The 23140-nt window shown below is 60.0% G+C and overlaps 1 protein-coding gene across 1 annotated transcript in view; it reads right to left on the bottom strand.

The window, feature by feature from the left end:
• Positions 1 to 22104, bottom strand: part of SLC24A3 (solute carrier family 24 member 3) — a gene marked incomplete at its 5' end in the record, with an annotated part of 409035 nt that extends 386931 nt beyond the window's left edge. Inside the window, one exon of the mRNA XM_029062489.1 lies at positions 21960 to 22104. Within this exon, the coding sequence (XP_028918322.1) occupies positions 21960 to 22104 (145 nt within the window). The remainder of the gene's footprint in view (positions 1 to 21959) is intronic.
• Positions 22105 to 23140: the final 1036 nt, after the last annotated feature.

Consider the following 23140-nt stretch of genomic DNA (forward strand, 5'->3'; position numbering starts at 1 on the left):
TCTGGATTGTAAGCTCCTTATGGGCAGGGAACATGTCTACTGACCCCGTTGAGTCGTACTCTCCTGAACGCTTGGTACACTGCTCTGCACACAGTAGGCGTTCGATAAAAACCACCGATTAATTGATTTAAAATGCAGCCAGGCCTGCCCATCGTCAACACGGAGGACTTTAACGCGTGTTCTGAGCCGACGGGAGAGATTCATCACAAAAGGCAGACCGACGGAGGCTCCTCTCTCTCCTTTCGCTCCAAACAACTCAGAGCTGCGACGTGAAGCGTCCCCCGAGCAAAGCCCGTGCCTTGATAGCCCCCGGGGAAACCGGAAACGGACCCGCTTTCTCGTCTCCGGAGGAAAGAGGAAAGAGGAAAGTGTGGCCCAATGCCACTTCTGCCTCTGGGTCACCACGGGCAAACTGGTGAATCATCCTGTGCCTCAGTTTCCTCATCTGTACAGTGGGGATGATACCGCTCGCCTCTTCCCTCCACCGGTGAGGACAAATGCGAAAGCACTCGAGGAACACTACAGGCAATGTGCAAATGTAAAGTGTGAGTGCTACGATTAGTGCTGATGAAGCCAAACACCTGTCCGGGCCTGGGGTGGATGAGTACCCTGCTTTCAAAAAGAAAAATGGTATTATGAAGTACTTACTATGTGCCGGGCATCGTACCAAGCACTGGGGTAGAAGCAAGATAATCAGATTGGACACGATCCCTGTCCCATATGGGGCTCCCAGTCTTAATCCCCATTTTACGGATGAGGTCGCTGAAGCCGAGAGAAGCGAAGTATTTGGCCAAGGTCACGCAGCGGACAAGTGGCAGAGCTGGGATTAGAACCCAGATCCTCTGACTCCCAGGCCCGTGCTCTATCCACCAGACCGCACCGCTTTGCCATTTGGGAACTTTCAGTTCCCATTCTCCTTCCCGCCGCTCCCCGCCTCCCCCCACCGCCCCGCGCCTTCCTGCGCTCTTAACCCAGCGGGTCTGCTGCTAAAATAGGTTTTCTCTTCGTTTTTATTATGCAAGTGAAGCATTCAGCAGGGAGGAAAGGTGAAGCGACTGCTGAGATGAGAAGATAAAGGAAACAAAATGTCGTTTGTTCCAAAAAGCAAATGTCAACGTGCAAAATATATATTTAAAGTGCAGCCTTGGCCCGTTCCTGATAACCCCCGTGATTGCTTTCCCCACTTCTCCTCACTCCTCCCCGGGATGCTCCCGCTGGCTCTTTGTTTTGGGTAGATCTTGCCAAAAAACCCAAACTGCGGCGGTCACCCACTGGGTCATCTGGCTATCTGACTCTAATTCATTAATAAGGAGGGTTGGCAAAGTGGGGAGGGGTAGAAGCAGGAGGTCCCTCCCCGCAGGAGGGCAAATTTGAAACCGCTGGGTCGCTTGGCTAGCCGGCTCTTATTCATTATAATAATAATTACAATTGCAGTCGTCTGTTACGCGCTTACTGTGTGCCAGGCACTGTACTAAGCGCTGGGGTGGATACAAGCAGATAGGGTGGGACGCAGTCCCTGTCTCACGGCCCGGCTCCGCCACCTGTCAGCTGGGTGACCTCGGGCAGGTCGCTTCGCTTCTCGGTGCCTCGGTTCCCTCATCTGGAAAATGGGGATGAAGACCGTGAGCCTCACGTGGGGCAACCTTTCATTCAGTCAGCAGTATTTATTGAGCGCTTATTATGTGCAGAGCACTGTACTAAGCGCTTGGAATGAACAAGTCGGCAACAGATAGAGACGGTCCCTGCCGTCGGACGGGCTTACGGTCTGATCGGGGGAGACGGACACAACCTGATGACCCCAGCGACATCATTATGAGTATTATTATTATCCCATCGGGTTGACCCACGTGGGGCGCGTAGTCTTAATCCCCATTTTACAGACGAGGTAACTGAGGCCCAGAGGAGCCAAGGGCTTCGCTCAAGGTCACACAGCAGACGAGCGGCAGAGCCGGGATTAGAACCCACGACGTTCTGATCCCCAGGCCTGTGCGCTATCCGTTACACCACGTTGCCTCTCCCGTAAGGATGGTTGGCAAAACGGAGAGGGGTGGAAGCAGGAGGTCCCTCCCTCCGGGCGGGCAAATTTTCAAGGAAAAGATGCATTTTAATTAGTCTGAGCACTAGAGCCGTTGGCTCAGAGCACTTTAAGAGAGGCAGAAGGCCCAAGATCTACCTCTTGCCATCTCCAGGCATGAGGCAGCAGAGCGTAGTGGTATTTGTTAAGCGCCTACTATGTGCCGAGCACCGTTCCAAGCGCTGGGGTAGACACAGGGGAATCGGGTTGTCCCACGTGGGGTTCTCAGTCTTAATCCCCATTTTACAGATGAGGGAACTGAGGCACAGAGAAGTGAAGTGACTCGCCCGCAGTCACGCAGCGGACGAGTGGCAGAGCGGGGATTCGAACCCTTGACCTCTGACTCCAAAGGCCCGTGCTCTTTCCACTGAGCCATGCCGCTTCCCTAGCGGCTACCGCCCGGGCCTCGGAGTCGAGAGGTCACGGGTTCTAATCCCGCCTCCGCCCCTCGTCCGCCGCGTGACCCCGGGCGAGTCGCTTCACTTTTCCGTGCCTCGGTTCCCTCGTCCGTAAAAGGGGAACGAGACCGTGAGTCCCACGTGGAAAAGGAAGCGTGTCCGACCCGACGCCCTTGATCCGCCCCGGCGCCCGGCTGGGCGCCCGGCACGTAGCAAGCGCCGAACGAACACCACGATTATCGGTAGTGTTATCCGGGCCTGTCTCGGTAGCTCAATTTCTTCCTCTGCAAACCGGCGCTATCGCTGCCAAGGAAGATTAGCCCGGACCCCTGCCTCCTCCTCCCCTCCCCGCCCCGCCCCACGCTCAGCTGGCTCCAAACGAAACGGGGCCGCCGAGCCCGCGCTATCTCCGCCGAGTCCCCCCTCGACGCTGATGAGGGCTTGCGCAAAGAATGGCAAAAATGTTGCCTGCTTGGAAAACCTGAGCCTACGAGCAACTCCGGGCTTCACGCCGCACCCGCTCCTCGCTTCTCGCCCCGCCCCGCCCACTCCACGGAAACCGTGTGAAACCCGCCGCGTGAGGCCCAGCTCACGGCGGGTCGAGGAAACCTAACGGCATCCGACGGGACCTAAGGCTGAGCTAGCTTGCCTGGGGATGATTCGATCGATCGATCGATCGAAGGTATCTACTGAGTGCTCACCAAGCGCTTCGGTGGAAAGAGCCGGGGCTCGGGAGTCAGAGGTCGTGGGTTCCGATCCCGGCTCCGCCACCCGTCAGCTGGGTGACTTTGGGCGAGTCGCTTTGCTTCTCTGGGCCTCAGTGACCTCATCTGGAAAATGGGAATTCATTCAATTGGTAGTTATCTGAGCGCTTACTATGTGCAGAGCACTGTACTAAGCGCTCGGAATGGACAAATCGGTAACAGAGAGAGACGGTCCCCGCCCAGTGACGGGCTTACGGTCGAATCGGGGGAGACGGACAAGAACAGTGGCAACCGCGAGCCCCACGCGGGACAACCGGCTCCCCTCGTATCTCCCCCAGCGCTTAGAACAGTGCTCGGCACGTAGTAAGCGCTGATCGAATACCGACGTTTTTATTTTTATCGTTATTATTACCATGCGCAGAGCGCTGTACAAAGCGTTGGGGGGAGTACAATTCAACAGAGTTGGTAGACAGGTATCCTGCCCATAATGAGCTGACAGTCTAGCGGGGGAGAGAGACATTAATAGGAAGAAATCATTTATAATCTATTAGGATCCGATAACAGGACCCCCGGATTCAGACGGACCTCCGGAAATCTGACGCTTCGGACTCTCCCTCGCTCAGCCCCAGCTTCCGCCGAAGTCACCCCGCTGCCTTCCGCCCTTCCCCTTGCCCCCCGTTTGCTCTTTTTTGCCATCTCTCATCACCCCCCCCCCCTTTTTTTTTTTTTGACTCACACTTGTTTACCTCCTTCGGAGCAGGAGGCAAGCAGGGGCTTGGATCGAGGTAACGGGAGGTGAGACGTGCGGATTCACAGAACACGCCCATGCGCGAGCCCAAGCCGGGGCCGAGAGACAGGCCGGTGAGAGCCAGAGCGGGGAAGAGGCAGAAACGCGGACCTAGGACGCAAAAGCCGAGGAGAGAGCCGAGATCTGGCCCGGAATCCTACTCCATCCTGCCCTCTGCCTGCCCTTACAAAACCGATGAAGAGCGAGAGGACCGGGAAGGAGAGACGGAGGGAGGGAGGAGAAAGAGAGGGGTCTCATCTGACAGAGGGTCACCTTGCAGGAGGGTCACTGTCTCAAGACAAGCCTTGTTTTCAAGACCAAAGATAGCCAGAAAGCCTCACTCGGTTTCAGAAATACGGACCCTTTCGATCACAGCTCAGAGCAGGGAGCTGGGAAGCGAAGCAGCGCGGCCTATTAGTCGAAAGAGCGCGGGCCTGGCCGTCAGAAGTCTAATCCCGGTTCCGTCGCTTGCCCGTCGTGTGACCTTGGGCGGCCGGCTTAACTTCTCCGTGCCTCATTTTCCTCGCCGATAAAACGGGGATCCGACGCCTGTCCGCCTTCCTACCTGGTGTAGCGAATAGACCCCGGGGCTGGGAGTCAGAAGGCCACGGGTTCTAATCCTGGATCTGCCTCTTGGTTGCTGTGTGACTTGGGGCAAGTCGTTTCACTTCTCTGGGCCTCAGTGAGCCCATTTGTAAAATGGGGATTGAGACTGGGAGCCCCATGGGGGACGGGGACTGTGTGCAACCCGTTTGGCTCTTACCCAACCCGGCACTTTTTTTCGTACGGCGCCCGGCACACGGTAAGTACTTAACAGATACGAGGATTATAATTGTTATTAGACTGTGAGCTCCAGGTGGGACAGGGACTGGGACCGAACCTGTTGAGGGCAGGGATTGTCACTGTTTAATGTCGCACTGTACTTTCCCAAGTGCGTAGTACAGTGCTCTGCACATAGTAAGGGCTTAATAAATACAATAATAATAATAATAATGTTGGTATTTATTAAGCGCTTACTATGTGCCGAGCACTGTTCTAAGCGCTGGGGTAGACACAGGGGAATCAGGTTGTCCCACGTGGGGCTCACAGTCTTAATCCCCATTTTACAGATGAGGGAACTGAGGCACAGAGAAGTTAAGTGACTTGCCCACAGTCACACAGCTGACAAGTGGCAGAGCTGGGATTCGAACTCATGAACCCTGACTCCAAAGCCCGTGCTCTTTCCACTGAGCCACGCTGCTTCTCAACTGAGTGAATGAATCTACCCCAATCCTCAGAGCAGTGCTCAACACAGAGTGAGCGCTGAACGAATGAGCCCGGTGTGGGCAGGGATTATCTCTCTCTGTTGCTGAACTGTACCCTCCAGGAGCTTAGTACAGTGCTCTGCACACAGTAAGCGCTCCATAAATACGACTGAATGAATGAACAAATGCCATCATTAAGTTAAATAGCGGATAGCGTTGGTCTGAGAGTGGGCAGACAGTATTTTTCTCAAATCGCTTCCTCCCGATCGGCCCCTGAATTCTCCTGGTCGACAGGTGGGTACCCAGAGGAACTGGCAGACCTGTGCCGCCCTCCTCGGCCTGCCGCGGCAGAGTCTGGATCTGGGGCCGCTCCGAGGGCCCGTTGGGTGACCCCGCTTGAGGGCGAGGGGGAGAGAAGGCAGGGCGGAAAAAGCGGCTGTCGATCAGGTAGCCGCGTTGCCGGGTGGGACTCCGGGATTCCTCCGGAGGTGAGGCGAGTGCGAGCGGCTCCCCACCCAGTGAGTCGTCCCGTCCGCGTCACGCAACCCCACTAACTCATTTAGATGGACCCAGACTGGAATTGTTTTCATTTTTTTTTTCAGCAAAAAATAACCCAGGAGACCCGCTCACCATCCTGGAAAATCTGTCTTGGGGTTTTACATTCTCCAAAGGGTTTCAGGCCCCTCTAAACTGCGGCTCACTGTCCATTTTCTACTTCCATTTAAGGAAAGAGAAAGTTTGCAGGTTTAACGCTAGTGAAGAAGGGCTCCTGCTTACTCCACTGTAGACATCCAGTGGGACTTGGCTACAATTTCAAAGTATCGAGTTAGCTTAGGATTTAGGGGTAATCTTAATAATAAAGGTATTTATTAAGCGCTTTCTATGTGCCCAGCACCCGTTCTAAGCACTGGAGTAGATACAAGATAATCAGGTTGTCCCACGTGGGGCTCACAGTCTTAATTCCCATTTTCCAGATGAGGTAACTGAGGCCCAGAGAAGCGAAGTGACTTGTCCAAAGTCACACAGCTGACAAGTGGCGGAGCCGGGATTAGAACCCACGACCTCGGACTCCCAGGCCCGTGATCTTTCCGCTGAGCCATGCTGCTTCTCAAGGGGAAGCATCGAACAAGAGCTGTGAAGTAATTCCGACATTTATTACGGATTTACTAAGTGCAAGGCCCTGGGAAGATACGTAATTACCCCTGGACACGGTCTCTGTCCCTCATAAGGCTCACGAGCCTATCTTATTCCCATTTTACAGAGGAGAAACTAAGGCCCAGAGAGGCTAAGTGACTATCAGCATCATCGAAGGTATTATTGAGTCCTTAACTGGTACAGAGCACTGAACGAAACGCCTGGGAGTACAAGATACAGAAGAGTCGGTATTCAAATCATTCATTCAATAGTATTTATGGAGCGCTTACGACGTGCAGAGCACTGTACTAAGCGCTTGGAGGGTACAAGCGGAGCTTGGAGGGTAGAAGCAGCATGGCTCAGTGGAAAGAGCACGGGCTTTGGAGTCAGAGGTCAAGGGTTCGAATCCCGGGCTCGGCCACTCGTCAGCTGCGTGACTGTGGGCGAGTCACTTCACTTCTCTGGGCCTCAGTTCCCTCATCTGTAAAATGGGGATAAAGACTGAGAACCCCACGTGGGCCAACCCGATTCCCCTGCGTCTACCCCAGCGCTTAGAACGGTGCTCTGCACACAGTAAGCGCTTAACAAATACCAACATTATTACAATCGGGCAACAGAGAGAGACGATCCCTGCCCAGTGACGGGCTCACAGTCTCAACGGGGGAGACAGACCGCAGAGCAAAACAGAACAAAATAAGCAGTCTGGCGCAGACATCACCAAGATAAATCGAATCATCGAGATGTACACATCATTAACAAAATAAATAGGGTAATAAATCATATATACAAATGAGCACAGTGCTGAGGGGAGGGGGAGGTGAAAGGAGGGGAGAGGAGGGGGAGCAGAGGGAGGGCTCAGTCCGGGCAGGCCTCCCGGAGGAGGCGAGCTCTCAGTAGGGCTTTGAAGGGGGGAAGAGAGCCAGTTTGGCGGAGGTGAGGAGGGAGGGCGTTCCGGGACGGCGGGAGGACGTGGGAGACACCTTTCTTGCCCACAGTGGGGTCAGAGTCTAGGAGGGAAGACCAAGGTGGCCCAGCAGGCCGGCAGCAGAGCTGGGACGAGCGCTCTTCGTTCCCAGTCCCGTGCTTTATCCATTAAAGCGAGCGTCCTGCCCGAGAGCATCCCGACTCCGTAAGCTGTCTCCCTACAGTTCGTCCCCGGGCACTTTCGACCGTCAGAACACGTTTCGGATCGTCCGGCGCCCGAGTAGTGAGCCCGCCGCGTCATCGTTAGACACCCCCCCCCCCCCCCGAGTCTCATCCCGTGGGTGTCCCTCTCTTCTCTCCGGTTGGGCATCGGAGGGTGTCTGCAGGGCCCTTCCCGGGTGTAATAATAATAATAATAATGATGATGGTATTTGTGAAGGGCTTAATATGCACCAAGCGCTATTCTAAGCGCTGGGGTAGATACACAGGTGATCAGGTTGTCCCACATGGGGCTCACAGTCTTCATCCCCATTTTACAGATGAGGGAACTGAGGCACTGAGAAGTTAAGTGACTAGTCCAAGGTCACACAGCTGACAAGTGGCGGAGCCGGGATTAGAACCCACGACCTCTGACTCCCAAGCCCGGGGGCTCTTTCCATTAAGCCACGCTGGTTGTCCCACGTGGGGCTCACAGTCTTCACCCCCATTTTACAGATGAGGGAACTGAGCCACGGAGACGTTAAGTGACTAGCCCAAGGTTACAGAGCTGATGCGGCGGAGCCGGGATTAGAACGCCCGACCTCTGACTCCCAAGCCCGGGCTTGCCATTAAGCCACGCTGGTTGTCCCACGTGGGGCTCACAGTCTTCATCCCCATTTTACAGACGAGGGAACTGAGGCAGTGAGAAGTTACGTGACTAGCCCAAGGTCACCCTGCTGACAAGTGGCGGAGCCGGGATTAGAAGCCACGACCTCTGAGCCCAACCAAGCCCGGGCTCTTTCCACCAAGCCACGCTGAATGGTAACGATGGTGCATTTATTAAGCGCTTACTATGTGTCAAGCGCTGTTCGAAGCCCCGGGGTAGAAACAAGCTAAACGGATTGGACACGGTCCCCGTCCCACACGGGACTCAGAGGTTCCAACCAGCGAGCGCCAACGCCCCCGGCCAGCCGACCCTGCCAACAGCTGCGGCTTTGACAGGCCGCCCGGGAGACGCTCCCACTTCGAGGCTCCGCTCCCCGGCTCCCGGAGATCAGCCCCCGGGACAGCCCCCAAATTCCTCCGGCTTTGGCCGTACGGCTCCTACCTCAGGGCTCCGTTCAACAGGGAAGCCGTGTGGCCCAGCGGAAAGTGCCCGGGGACCGGCTCCACCACTTGCCCGCTGCGTCACCCCCGTCAAGTCACTTCACTTCTGCGTGTTTCGGTTTCATCATCTGGAAAATGGGGATTCGATCCCGGTTCTCCCTCCCGCTGAGGGGCTGAAGCACCCTCAGCATGCGGCTTGAAATTCTTCTCCTCTAGCTACAGCGCCCCGGTGGGTTTTGTTTTTCTTTTGAGTATTTATCTTTGCGTTCTATTCTCTCATCGTTCCTGATGTGTGGGTTTCCGGTCCCTTCTCCCCATTTACTCTCTTAGATCGGGAGCCCCCGAGTGAAGGAGACCATGTTTCTCTCCCAGTTCCGGGCGCAGTTAGTGCTTAATAGATACGACTTTTTTTATGGCATTCTCTAAGCGCCAGCACCGTAATAATAATAATCGTCATCATCATAATGTTGGTATTTGTTAAGCGCTTACTACGTGCGGAGCACTGTTCTAAGCGCTGGGGGAGATACAGGGTCATCGGGTTGTCCCACGTGAGGCTCCCAGTCTTAATCCCCATTTGTACAGATGGGGTAACTGAGGCAGAGAGAAGTGAAGTGACTGGCCCACAGTCACCCAGCTGACAAGTGGCGGAGCCGGCATTCGAACCCATGACCTCTGACTCCCAAGCCCGGGCTCTTGCCACCGAGCCACGCTGCTTCTCTACTAAGTGCTAAGTGCCGAGGTAGAGTCAAGGCTAATCGGGTTGGACACAGTTCCTGCCCCACCTAGGGCTCACAGTCTTTAGTCCCCATTTTCCAGATGAGGTCACTGAGGCCCAGAGAAGTTAAGTGGCTCGCCCAAGGTCCCACAGCAGACAGGTGGCCGAGCCAAGGTTAGAACTCGGGTCCCTCTAACTCCACTACTTTGACCGTGTGCCTCCCGTCCGCCAGGGACTGTGTCTGATCGCCATATAATCTATCAACCCCGGTGCTTGATAGCACATGGCAGACGCTTAAAAAAGTACCGCCGTTATTATAAGATGATACTAACCATAGTAATGTCGGTATCTGTTAAGCGCTTACTATGTGCAGAGCACCGCGCTAAGCGCTGAGGGAGATACAGGGGAATCAAGCTGTCCCACGTGAGGCTCCCGGTTAATCCCCATTTTCCAGATGAGGTCACTGAGGCCCAGAGAAGGGAAGTGACTCGCCCACAGTGCCCCAGCTGACAAGTGGCAGAGCCGGCATTCGAACCATGATCCGTTTAGACCTTCCCACCTCTCCGGGCATCCAGAGAATGTGGAGAGGATGTTTACCCATCCAAGGGAAGACCGCTTCCCCCGCGAGGTGGGTGGATATTCAAAGCTCTACTTCCTAGAGGCCGAGGATCAGCTCCCCAAACGCCCAAATCTCCCTTGGGCCTTCGAGGGGGTCACAGCTGAAAATAATAGTCATAAATTCCACTCTCAGTGTTCATTCTCCCATACGACATTCGTATTCATTATCTAATTCAGTCACCACAGCATCCCTGCATGAGGTAGGGAAAGGCGGGTAGTAATAACTCTCTTTTTATGGACGAGGGAACCGAGGTCCAGAGAGGTCAAGTGGAGTCACAGAGGCCGATTAGACCGGAAGCCCGTCGGAGGGCAGGGACCGTCTCTACCTGTTACCGATCTGTCCATTCCAAGCGCTCGGTACAGTGCTCTGCACATAGTAAGCGCTCAATAAGTGCTACTGAATGAACGAATCAGAGCTGGGACTACAAGTCAGGCGTCCCGACCCCCAGCCCCGAGCTCTTCCCACTAGGCTACACGGCTTCTCCGAAGCTGCTGCCGCTGCCCTGATTCCACCCTATTTGAGAATATTTCCGCTTTCCAAAATCACCTTCTCCACGATCCCCAGAATGAAAAGAGGCCCGGCCCGTTCTCGAATTAACGGTGGGGTCTGTTAAGCGCTTACTACGTGCAAAGCACCGTTCTAGGCGCCGGGGGATATGAGGAGATCAGGTCGTCCCACATGGGGCTCACGGTTTTAATCCCCATTTTACAGCTGAGGTCACTGAGGAACAGAGAAGGGAAGTGACTTGCCCAAAGTCACACAGCCGGCGAGCGGCGGAGCCGGGATTCGAACCCACGAACTCTGACTCCCAAGCCCGGGCTCCTTCCACCGAGCCACGCTGCTTCTACCCCCGACGGATCGCAGAGGTCGCTGCCGTCACCGGAACCGGCTCGGGGTTGGCGTGACGTCTGGGGGGGGGGGGCGGGTTCCGTCTGCCTCATCCCGGCTTCAGCATCCTGACCTCCCTCTCCACCCCCCCCCGACTCCGACTGTGGGCGAGTCACTTAACTTCTCTGCGCCTCGGTGACCTCATCTGTAAAATGGGGATTGACTGGGAGCCCCCCGTGGGACCACCTGATGACCCCGTTTCTACCCCAGCGCTTAGAACAGTGCTCCGCACATAGTAAGCGCTTAACAAATACCAACGTTATTATTACTAGTGGCTAGAGCACGGGCCTGGGAGGAAGGAGGACCCGGGTTCGAATCCCGGCTCCACCGCCCGTCTGCGGCGTGACTTTGAGCCAGTCATTTAACTTCTCTGGGCCTCGGTTATCTCATCGGTAAAAGGGAGATTAAGAGTGTGAGCCCCACGTGGGACAGGGACCGTGTCCAACCTGAATAACTTCTATCTACTCTACACTACTCGGAACAGTGCTCTGCACATAGTAAGCGCTCAACAAAGCCATCATTAATATTATCATCATTATTCTCTTTTCAGCACCCCTGAAGGATAGGGGCTTTTCGTTCTGCGCGGGCTCAGGCTGAGAAGGGACAAGACTGAAATTTACAGAACCGGAAAACGCCAGACTGCCGTCGCAAAAAATCTCTCCCCTCTCCCCGCCAAGCAAGGAGCACCCAGCCAAGACTGACGGTGATGGGTTCAGACAAGGAGGGGTGAGCAAAAAGAATCTGTTCACGCCGGAGCCCCTGCAGCCAGAAACACTAACACTAATAATAACGACGCTGGTATCTGTTAAGCGCTCACTCTGTGCAGAGCACCGTTCTAAGCGCTGGGGGGGAGATACAGGATCATCAGGCCGTCCCACTGTGAGGCTCACAGTCCTCATCCCCATTTTACAGATGAGGGAACTGAGGCACAGAGAAGTGATAGATACAGGGTCATCAGGTCGTCCCACGTGAGGCTCACAGTCCTCATCCCCATTTTACAGATGAGGGAACTGAGGCACAGAGAAGCGAAGTGATAATAATGACGGTATTTAAGTGCTTGCTACGTGCAACGCACTGTTCTAAGCGCTGGGGTGCATACAAGGTGATCAGGTTGTCCCACGTGGGGCTCCCGGTCTTCATCCCCGTTTTCCAGATGAGGTCTCACTGAGGCCCAGAGAAGCGAAGTGACTTGCCCACAGTCACACTGTTGACGGGCGGCAGAGCCGGGATTCGAATCCACGACCTCGGGCTCCCAAGCCCGGGCTCTTTCCGCTGCTTCTCACTAGCACGTCCGACGGATGTCTGAATCGCTCTGTAGATCAGAAGTCCGGGCTGGGCCACCGTGGGAGAGAGTCGGGGATGGAGAGGGGGAGAGGAGAAGCAGCGTGGCTCAGTGGAAAGAGCCCGGGCTTGGGAGTCAGAGTCCATGGGTTCGAATCCCGGCTCCGCCACTCGTCAGCTGCGTGACCGTGGGCGAGTCGCTTCACTTCTCTGGGCCTCAGTTCCCTCATCTGGAAAATGGGGATTAACCGTGAGCCTCACAGTGGGACGGCCTGATGATCCTGTATCTCCCCCAGCGCTTAGAACGGTGCTCTGCACAGAGTGAGCGCTTAACAGATACCAACGTCATTATTATTATTAGCATCGTTAACGGGGACGGATGGTCCGTCTCTAACCACGGCGATGGGTATCCAGGTGAGCAACCGGCACAGAGTTCCTCAATGGGTCACCCAGCTGACAAGGGGCAGGGCCGGCATTCGAACCCATGACCTCTGACTCCCAAGCCGGGGCTCTTTCCACTGAACCACGCCGCTTCTCTTTGAGACCTTTTCTCTGACTAAACTAACCCCGAGTCCTGAACAGTCCACCTCGGGACACGGGGCCCTAGCCAGGCACTAACTAGATGAGCAGCGAGGCCCAGTGGAAAAGGCAGAGACCCGGGAGTCCGAGGATCTGGGTTCTAATCCCGGCTCCGCCACTCACCCTCTGTGTGACCTTGGACGAGTCACTTCGCTTCTCTGTGCCTCAGCTGCCTCATCTGTAAAATGGGGATTAAAACTGCGAGCCCCAGTGAAACCCATTTATCCTGCATCTTACCCCAGTGCTTAGTGCAGCGTCTGGCACCTGCTAATGAAGGCCATTAAAGAAATCATAAAAACACGCTACCGTTGCCCAGAACTGGAGCTGGACGAGGACTTCCGAGGGGGCACTTTTGCCTGAACCGTACGCACGCGTGCACGTCCATTTGAAGAGCGGCTGTTCACCTTAGTCGCCGGGAAGGAATCATTCTACGGGAGAAACGCGACTCTCCCTGGAGTCGAAGGGAGCGGTCGAAATCCCGTCCAGTCGGGCGAACCTTCCTCCCCAAGCCTCCGAACCCGGTCCCGCTGGGGAAAGGCGCTGCTCTCCAGTTTTAAGCAGTTAGAGGGTGAAGGGACCGAAGGAAAGCGGCGTGGCTCAGTGGCGAGAGCCCGGGCTTGGGAGTCCGAGGACGTGGGTTCTAATCCCGCCCCCCGCCGCGCGTCTGCTGTGTGACCTTGGACAGGTCACTTCTCTGTGCCTCAGTCACCCCGTCTGTAAAACGGGGAGGAAGACCGTGAGCCTCGCGTGGGACGACCCGACGACCCCGTATGTCCCCCGGCGCTTCGGACGGCGCGCGGCCCGTGGTAAGCGCTTAACAGATACCGCGATTATCGGTACTGAGAGCCGGTGGCAGAGAGAGAGCTAAGGAAAACCGGAAGGAAGTGAACGAAATACATTTTTAAATCCGTCCCCCACTGGGGACACACACACACTCTCTCGCTCGCTCGCTCTCTCGCTCTTCAGAGCAGAAAACAGCCAGGGCCGAAAGCAAATGAGTTTCTGAAATATCGCCGCAGGACACCATTGTGCCGGGCCTACGGAGTTCGGCCAAGTTTGACGGTAGAAGGCGCGGCCCCGCCAGCTCCGCTAGGGCATTCCCACTCCTGCCTCTCCCAGATGTAGTTCCCGTCCGCTCCGGCCATTCCGGCGGAGAGCTCCGCGGTGGGATTCGGGCAGAGCCACCCCCCCGGGCTCGGGATGAAGACGGAGATCCGAGGCCGTCCGGGGCCGTGGCCGCTCGCTTCGTCCCGGGAGGCCCTCGGGCCCCGGGTTCGGTGAGCTCGAGCGGAAAGAGCCGGGCCTGGGAGCCAGAGGTCGCGGGTTCTAATCCCGGCTCCGCCGCTTGTCAGCTGTGGGACACTGGGCAGGTCGCTTCACCTCTCTGGGCCTCGGTCTCCTCATCTGGAAAATGGGGATGAAGACCGGGAGCCCCACGGGGGACCACCTGATGACCCCCGCATCTCCCCCGGCGCTTAGAACGGTGCTGGGCGCGGAGTAAGCGCTTAGCGAACACCCACGTCAACCTCCCGGCACCCTCCGCGCCGCGTTACTGGTTGCCGTTTCGCACGGCGAGCGAGGGAAAGGCTGCGGAGAAGCAGCGCGGCTTAGGGGGAGGAGCCCGGGCTCGGGAGTCGGAGGTCGTGGGTTCCAATCCCGGCTCCGCCGCCCGTCAGCTGTGTGACCTCGGGCCGGTCACTCGCCTTCCCTGTGCCTCAGTTCCCTCCTCTGTAAAATGGAGATGAAGACCGTGAGCCTCTCGGGGAACGACCCGACGACCTTGTATCTCCCCCGGCGCTCAGAACGGTGCTTGGCAGATAGTGAGCGCTTAACAAACACCACCATTATTATTCTGAATGTCAATGAGGGCGACGGACTGATCGTCGGGCCGGTGAGGAGCCCCGGACTGGCTCTTGGCTTTCCTTGGTGAAGTCCTGAATGTTCAGCGAGCCGTAGCTGCAGTCTGAAATGTAAAGGCGGCCCTTCTCTCGCGGCCCAGCTGGTCGAGCAACAGATTTGGCAGCGGTCACGGGCCACGCTGTGCTCTTGGGTGGGGGCGGGGGTGACGGGGAGAAGGAGTCCCGGTTTCGCGGAGGCGGGGGGCGGCGGGGGGGGGGAGGGGGGGAGCGTCTCGGTCTAAACAAACTCCCCCGTGAGGAGTCACCGGGTCTCGGCTTCGGCAACGACTCGCCCGACCGGACGTGTCTTTCCAGGTAACTAACGAACGCGTGACCTGTAATCAGGATGCGTCTCCCTCCGTGATTCGTCTTTATTGAAAGCGGGTTCTCGGGGCAGAGGGCCAGGGACTGAGATCCGGGAACCCCGAGCTCCCTTCCTGACCTTTGCCCTCCGGCGACCCGGTGCCGGCCGTCCCCCCCCCCAGGCTGAGCGTGACGACGGTGAAAACAGAGCGGACGCCCTACGGGACGGACACCGCATCCGGCCCGTTTCGCGTTTACCCCGGCGCTTGGGCACGTAGTCAGCGCGTGACCGACGCCACCGTCATCATCATCACGCGGACCACGTGAGAAGCTGCGCAAATCAGAGGAAAGAGTGCAGGTTTGGGAGACAGAAGACCGGGGCTCTGGACCCAGTTCCGCCAGCGGCCCGCTACGTGACCTCGGCCCGGTTGCTTTCCCAGTCGGTCCCTCAGTTTGCCCATCCGTAAAATGAGACCGATAAAAAACCGGCAGCTCCCTGGCTCACGGGGATGTCGTGGTAATAATAGTAATTATCATTAGAGTACTTGGTGAGCGCTCAGGGGGTGCCAAGCACTGTTCCAAGGACTGAGGTGGATGTAAGCTCGTCGGGTTGAACACGGTCCCTGCCCCGCTCGGGGCCCTCCGTCTTCTAAAGTCGCTGTGGACGGGGACCCCGTCTGCTAATTCGGTGGTATTTGTACTTTCCCGAGGGCTGAGCACAGCGCTCTGCACATAGCAAGCGCTTAGTCAATACCACTGATTGACCGTTGTTGGGTGGGGGCCGTCTCTGTTGCCGAAGGGCTTAGGACAGTGCTCTGCCCCCGGTAAGCGCCCGGTAAGTAACGACTGAGCGGATCGATCCCCATTTTACAGATAAGGTAACCGAGGCCCGGAGAAATGAAGTGACTTGGCCAAGGTCACACGGCACACAGGCGGCAGAGCCGGGATTGGAACCCAGGTCCTTCCGACTCGCCCCAGGCCCGCGCTCTGGCCACTGTGGCACCTCGAGAACCGAGGGGAAAACACCGAGGGGAACACGAGAGCACGGTACCATCCGGGGCGTCCAGTTACGGGACGCGAACCTTGGGGACGCCCGCTGCGGTTCTTAGGGGAAACCGTGATCCGGTCCCTACCGTACAACGGCCGCCCCGTATCCGGATCGACCAAGCGCACCGGTCCGTTCCGGGAAAATAAACCGAGGCCGCGGGACGGTGCCGAAAGCCCGCGTTGTCCCGCAAGACCGCGGTTCGCTACAAAATCCCGTCGCGGCTCACCGCGCGGGAGAACTGTCGATTTTAGAGGGAGGAAGAGGATGAGAGTCTTTAAAGGAAAACAAAGAGGGCCACGTCGTCGTCTCGCCCCCCCGACCCCCTCCTCGGGGACACTGACATCGCAGCCCGGCTGGGGAGCCCCGGGAGGCAGGGATGGGGCGGGACGGCCGGCGCCGCCGACCCGCCCGGTCCGGACCCGGACCTCCGGGCCTCCGCCGAGGCGGCGAGAGCCGCGTCGTCTCAAAGTGGCCCACTGATCCCCGCGCCTCGAGGGTTTTGGCGGACGAGGACCGTAATCATCCCGGCTCTCCTCTGGGGGACGCGGCCCCCCGCGGTCGACAGGCGTGGCCGGCGACCTTTCCTTCGCGGCTCAGAAGCCCAAAGGATCGCTCCTCCGATCCCGGAAAGCGGACGGCGCTCTAGGACCCGCGGAGCCCCGACGAGAGCTGCTGCTCGCGGGCAGGGAGCGGGTCTTCTAACTCTTTTCGACTCTCCCCCGGGCGGCCTGCCCACAGTCCCCTCACCAGTAGGCGTAATAATACTAATAACGATAATAATAACGTCGGTATTTAAGCGCTCACTACGTGCAGAGCGCCGTTCTAAGCGCCGGGGGAGATACAGGGCGATCGGGTCGCCCCACGTGAGGCTCACGGTCTTCATCCCCATTTTCCAGGTGAGGGAACTGAGGGGCGGAGGAGCGAAGGGACCGGCCCGCGGTCACACGGCCGACGAGGGGCAGAGCCGGGATCCGAACCCACGACCTCCGACTCCCGAGCCCGGGCTCTTGCCACCGAGCCACGCCGCTTCTCCGTAAGCCGGTCAGGCCCTGTCTCACCCGTCCAGGGTGAGGCCTCCTGATGAGGCGTCCAACATACGCTCGTCTAAGTGGAGCGGTTTGGCCTTCCGAAGACCACTCTGGCTTAATATCTGCTCCCAGATCCATTCGTTTGTTTTCCGGCCAGTCGCCGCTGCTCCTACTCCCCATCGACTGCGTGGTCCTCACAAAGCCCTACGAAGATCACGCGGCAGGGAGGCCCGCGTGGCCTTCCGCGCTCGGGTCTGAACCCCTCGAGCGCTCGGAGAGTCATCCCACGAGAAGCAGCGTGGCTCAGTGGAAAGAGCCCGGGCTCGGGAGGCGGAGGTCCCGGGTTCGGATCCCGGCTCTGCCGCTCGTCAGCCGTGTGACTGTGGGCAGGTCACTTTGCTTCTCCGTGCCTCAGCTCCCTCATCTGGAAAATGGGGATTAAGACTGTGAGGCTCACGTGGGACAACCTGACCACCCTCTATCTCGCCCAGCGCTCAGCACAGTGCTCGGCACATAGTAAGCGCTTAATAAATACCAACATTATCATCATCATTATTAGTATTATCCCTCCCCCATTCCCGCGCACTTCTGTACCTCTCCACCTGTCATTTAGCCGGGGCACTTGTCAGCTGTGTGACTTTGGGCAAGTCACTTCACTTCTCGGTGCCTCAGCTCCCTCATCTGTAAACTGGGGATGAAGACCGTGAGCCCCACGTGGGCCGACCCGATTCCCCCGTGTCTCCCCCGGCGCTTAGAACGGTGCTCGGCACACAGTGAGCGCCCGACAGATACCGACATCATTACCGTTATCATCATTATGCCCACGTCTGTCCCTCTGCCCCCGACTACACCGCAAGCTCCCCGTGGGCAGGGATCGTGTCTACCCGCTCTACCCTTCTGTACCCTCCAAGGCGCTCTGCCGCTCCGGTGCTCCGCCCACGGTAAGCGCTCGATAAGTGCCACCGCTACGCCGGGGTCCCGGAAACCGGGTCCCGGGAAGCCTCCGGCAAGCGGTCGGTCCCTCCCTCGGCCGGGACGGCGGCTCGGCTTCCGTCACCACGAAACCACCGGCGTGGCCCGGTGGGATCGGGCACAGGCCCGGGAGGCGGAAGGACCCGGGTTCGGGTCCCGCTCCGCCACCCGGCGGCCGCCGGGTGACCGCGGACGAGTCGCCCCGCCCGTCCGCGGCCTCGGCCGCCTCCTCCGTCGAAGGGGGGCGAAGACGGCGAGCCCCGGGCGGGACGGCGTCCGACCCGGTCAGCTCGTCTCCGCCCCGGCGCCTGGAACGGCGCTTGCGCACGGCAGTCCCGCAATCGACTGCGTCTGTGGAGCATTCGGCGTGCGCGGGGCACTGTACCGAGCACTCGGGAGAGTACGATTCAACGTCCCCCCCCCCCCCCACCGGGAGCTTACGGTCTAGAGGGGGAGAAAGACATTAATGTGCATAAATTACTTAGGTCATTCCAAGAGTAAAGTGCCGGGGGACGAATGGCGAACGTGCGCAAGTCACAGATCCGCGAAGCGAGAGTGGGGGAGAAGAGGACGTGATCGGGGAAGGCCTCTTGGAAGAGGGGTGACCTTACTGACGTTCCGAAGGTGGAGAGAGAGGCGGAGAGGGCTCCAGGTTAGGGGGGAGGACGTGGGAAAGGGGCCGGCGACCAGACGAGATGGGGGCACAGAGCAAGCCGGGGCTAGAGGAGCCGAGTGCGCGGGCCGGGCCGGAGTAGGGGATCGGCGAGGCAGGATGGAGTGAACCGACCGAGTCCTTTAAAGCCGACGGCGGGGAGCTCCTGTTGGGCGCGGAGGCGGACGGGCCACGACCGGAGGTTCTCGGGGAGCGGCGGAGACGCCCGCTGAACCGACCGATACCGTTAGAAAAAACAGACCCCTCATCCCGACGCCCGGGACGGCCGGGGGCTCTAGACGAAGCGAAACCCACCGAGAGGCCCCCCCGCTCCCGCCCCGGGGAGAGGGTCCGGGGCCGCTCTCGGCGGGCGGCCGTCCCGAGGTCCCGCGCCGTCACCGGGCCTCGCGCTACGGGCTCCCTGAGGACCCGTCCACGGGAAGATCCTCTCGCCGTCCCGGTTTGGAAGGCCACGGAGGTCTCGACTGCTTGACTGACACGGGTGGTATTTTGACGGTCTCCCGGGAGGCGACATTTAAAGGGCCAGCGTACCGAGGGATGGGATTACTAGGGTGACGGCCCCCCTTCGTCCCCTACCCGCCTCCCCCCCCACCGCACCGTCGCCGTCCCTTCTCCGGTGGGAAAAGGCCCAGACCGGGCCAGGCTCGGCCCGACGGGCCGAAGGGCCGACGGCCCGACGGGCCGAGGGGCCGAAGGGACGGGGGCCTGAAAGACCGATGGGCCGAGGGCTCGGGCCGAGGGCCCGACAGACCGACTGAAGTCCTGACGGACTGCAGGGCCCCCGACGGGCCGCCAGACTGACAGATCGACGGACCGAGGGCCCGAGGGGCCGACGGGCCGACGGACCGAGGGCCCGGGCTGCAGGTCGGGGCCGAGCGGGTCGGGGGAGAGGTCAAGGGTCAGCGAGTTTGTCCCCACCAGGGGAGGGGACCGTGGGGCCGGAGGGGGGAAGGACGGGACGGAGGGGTCGGGGGCAGGTGAAGGGCACGGGGAGGGCGGGAGAGGAGAGTCGTCCGCCGGGGGTCCCGGCCCGGCCGGACAGGTGGTCGGTCGGGTCCGGCTGGAAGTTGCGGCCGGGGTGGGGGGCGGGTGGGTCCCCTGAAGCCCCCCCCGAGCCTCCCGGGCCCCGCCTCCGCCCCCAGAGCTTCCCTCCAAAGGCCCCCACGGCAGAGGCCGCCGGACGGGACGGGACGAGCCCACAGGCCCGGGCATTATCGGGCGCCCGCCGGGAACGCGCCGCCGAACCGGCCGGGCACCGACCGGGCACCGACCGGGCACCGACCGGGCAAGGAGGCGAATCAACTCGGCATCGCGGATTGCCGCCGCCCCGGCCGAACGCCAGCACACGGTCACACACACGGTCACACGGACAATGTCACACACATGCGTGCGCGGTCACAGTCTCTCCCCCCCCCCCCCACGAGCTGTCATTCATTCAATGGTATTTCTTGAGCGACTACTAAGTACCCCCCCACGTACTAAGCGCTCGGAATGGACAACCGGGCAACGGAGAGAGAAATCACCCCTGCCCAACGACGGGCTCACCGTCTATAACGCGCGCGCGTACCCACAGAGACACACAGAGACCCACACAAACCCAGAGACACGGAGACAAGACACGCGGAGATCCCCACATGCCCGGAGACAGACCCGCAGAGATCCTCGCACCCAGAGACACGGAGACAGACCCGCAGAGATCCCCACACACTCAGAGACACAGAGACAGACATGCAGAGATCCACGCACCCAGAGACACGGAGAGCCGCAGAGATCCCCACACACTCAGAGACAGAGAGACGGACACATTGAGATCCACAAACCCGGAGACACGGGGGCAGACCCGCAGAGACCCACACGCGCCCAGAGACAGAGAGACGGAGACATCGAGATCCACACACGCCCAGAGACACAGAGACAGACCCGCTGAGATCCGCACACAGCCAGAGACGGAGACACGCAGAGATCCACACACAGCCAGAGAGACAGACACGCAGAGATCCCCGCACAGAGACACAGAGACAGCGATCCACGCACAGAGACACAGAGACAGCGACATTGAGATCCCCACGCCCAGAGACACAGGGACAGACCCGCAGAGATCCACATACACACACACCCAGAGACGGAGAGACAGACACGTTGAGATCCCCACACGCTCAGAGACAGAGAGACAGACCCGCAGAGATCCCCACACGCTCAGAGGCAGAGAGACAGACCCGCAGAGATCCCCACAGGCCCAGAGACACAGAGACAGACACGTTGAGATCCCCACACGCCCAGAGACACAGAGACAGACCCTCAGAGATTCCCCCCACACCCAGAGACAGAGAGACAGACCCGCAGAGATCCCCACACCCCCAGAGATACAGAGACAGACCCGCAGAGATCCCCCCACACACCCAGAGACACAGAGACAGACGCATCGAGATCCACACACCCAGAGACAGAGAGACAGACCCGCAGAGATCCCCACACACACCCAGAGACAGAGACATTGAGATCCACACCCCCAGAGACAGACCCGCAGAGATCCCCACACACCCAGAGACACAGAGACAGATGCATCGAGATCCACACGCCCAGAGACACAGAGATAGGCCCGCAGAGATCCCCACACACACCCAGAGATAGAGAGACAGAGACATCGAGATCCACACCCCCAGAGACATAGAGACGGACCCGCAGAGATCCCCACACGCCCAGAGACAGAGAGACAGACCCGCAGAGATCCCACACACACCCAGAGACACAGAGACAGATGCATCGAGATCCATACACCCAGAGACAGAGAGACAGGTCCATTGAGATCCCCACACGCCCAGAGACACAGACAGGCCCGCAGAGATCCCCCCCCCCACCCCCAGAGACAGAGACATCGAGATCCACACCCCCAGAGACAGAGAGACAGACCCGCAGAGACCCCCCCACACGCCCAGAGACACAGAGACAGACCCGCAGAGACCCCCCCCCCCCCCACGCCCAGAGACACAGAGACAGATCCATCGAGATCCACCCACCCAGAGACAGAGAGACAGACCCGCAGAGATCCCCCCCCACCCAGAGACAGAGACATTGAGATCCACACCCCCAGAGACACAGAGACAGGCCCGCGGAGATCCCCATACACCCAGAGACGGAGAGACCGGTGGGTTGAGATCCCCAGTCCCCCCCCCCGCGTCCCCCGTCCCCCCAGGCGATCGCACACATCCCGCACGCCGTCGCAGCCACGGTCCCCCAGACAGACACAGACACAGACACAGACGGGCGGTCACACGCAGGCACCCACACCCACCCACACGCACACGGGCCGTGAGAGCCAGCGGGACCCCCCCCCCCGACCCCCCCCCCTCCCCCCTCGGCCCCCCGCCGCCCCCCGCCGACTGACCGTGGGGGGGGGGCGCGTCCGGAGGAGCGTCCGAGGGGCCCGAGCGGGGCGAGCAGGGCTCCCAGCAGGCAGAGCTGGGCCAGCAGCAGGCGCTTCCTCGCCCCGCGGGGCCGGAGCCGCAGCCGCGGGCGCGGGCGGGCCGGGGGCCGGGCGGGGGGTCGGGGCGGCGGACCCCCGGAGCCCGGGACCGGCGGCATGGCCGGGACGGGACGGGACGGGACGGGACGGGACGGGACGGGACGGGAAGGGACCGGACCGGAGCGCAGAAGGCCGGCCGGTCCTGCTGGCGGCGCCAGGCGGGGACGAGTGCCCGCCGCTCCCGCCGCCCCGGCCGCCTCTGGCTCCGCCCCGCAGCCTCCGCCCCGCCCCTCCGGCCCCGCCCCCTCGCCTTCCAGCCCCGCCTCCCTAGGCGCCCTCTTCTAGCCCCGCCCCCTTCCCCGTAGCCCCGCCCCTTCTCCCCCATCCCCGCCCCTAGACCCCGCCCTCTCTTCTAGCCCCGCCCCCTTTCCTCGTAGCCCCGCCCCTCGCCCCTTCGCCGCGAGCCCCGCCCTTGACCCCCGGCCTCTCTTCTGACCACGCCCCCTCTCCCTCTAGCCCCTCCCCTTTGCTTCTAGCCCCGCCCCCTCCTCCTCTAGCCCCGCCCCGTTAGACTCCCCCCCTTTGCGGCGAGCCCCGCCCCTAGGCTCCTCCCTCTCTTCCAACCACGCCCCCTCCAGCCCCGCCCCCTTTCTTCTAGCCCCGCCCCCACCGGCCCCGCCCCTGACCCCGCCCTCTCTTCTGACCCCGCCCCTTTCCCTGCTAGCCCCGCCCCTCTCCTCTAGCCCCGCCTCATTTCCCTTTTAGCCCCGCCCCCTTCTGTCGCCCCGCCCCCTTCTGTAGCCCCGCCCCTCCTTTAACCCCATCCTCTCTCACCCCTCCCCCTCTTCCTTAGGCCCCGCCCCTTCTCCTCCGACCCCTCCCCATTGGGCCTCGCCCCTTCGGCCCCGCCCCTTTATCGAGCCACGCCTCCCTAGGCCCCGCCCTCTCTTCTAGCCCCGCCCCCTTCCCTTCTAGCCCCGCCCCTCCTCCTCTAGCTCCGCCTCATTAGGTCAGCGCGGCTCAGTGGAAAGAGCCCGGGCTTGGGACTCAGAGGTCATGGGTTCGAATCCCGGCTCTGCCACTTGTCCGCTGGGTGACTGGGG

This window comes from Ornithorhynchus anatinus, chromosome 1, assembly GCF_004115215.2.
Source record: "Ornithorhynchus anatinus isolate Pmale09 chromosome 1, mOrnAna1.pri.v4, whole genome shotgun sequence".
NCBI classification, from domain to species: Eukaryota; Metazoa; Chordata; class Mammalia; order Monotremata; family Ornithorhynchidae; genus Ornithorhynchus; species Ornithorhynchus anatinus.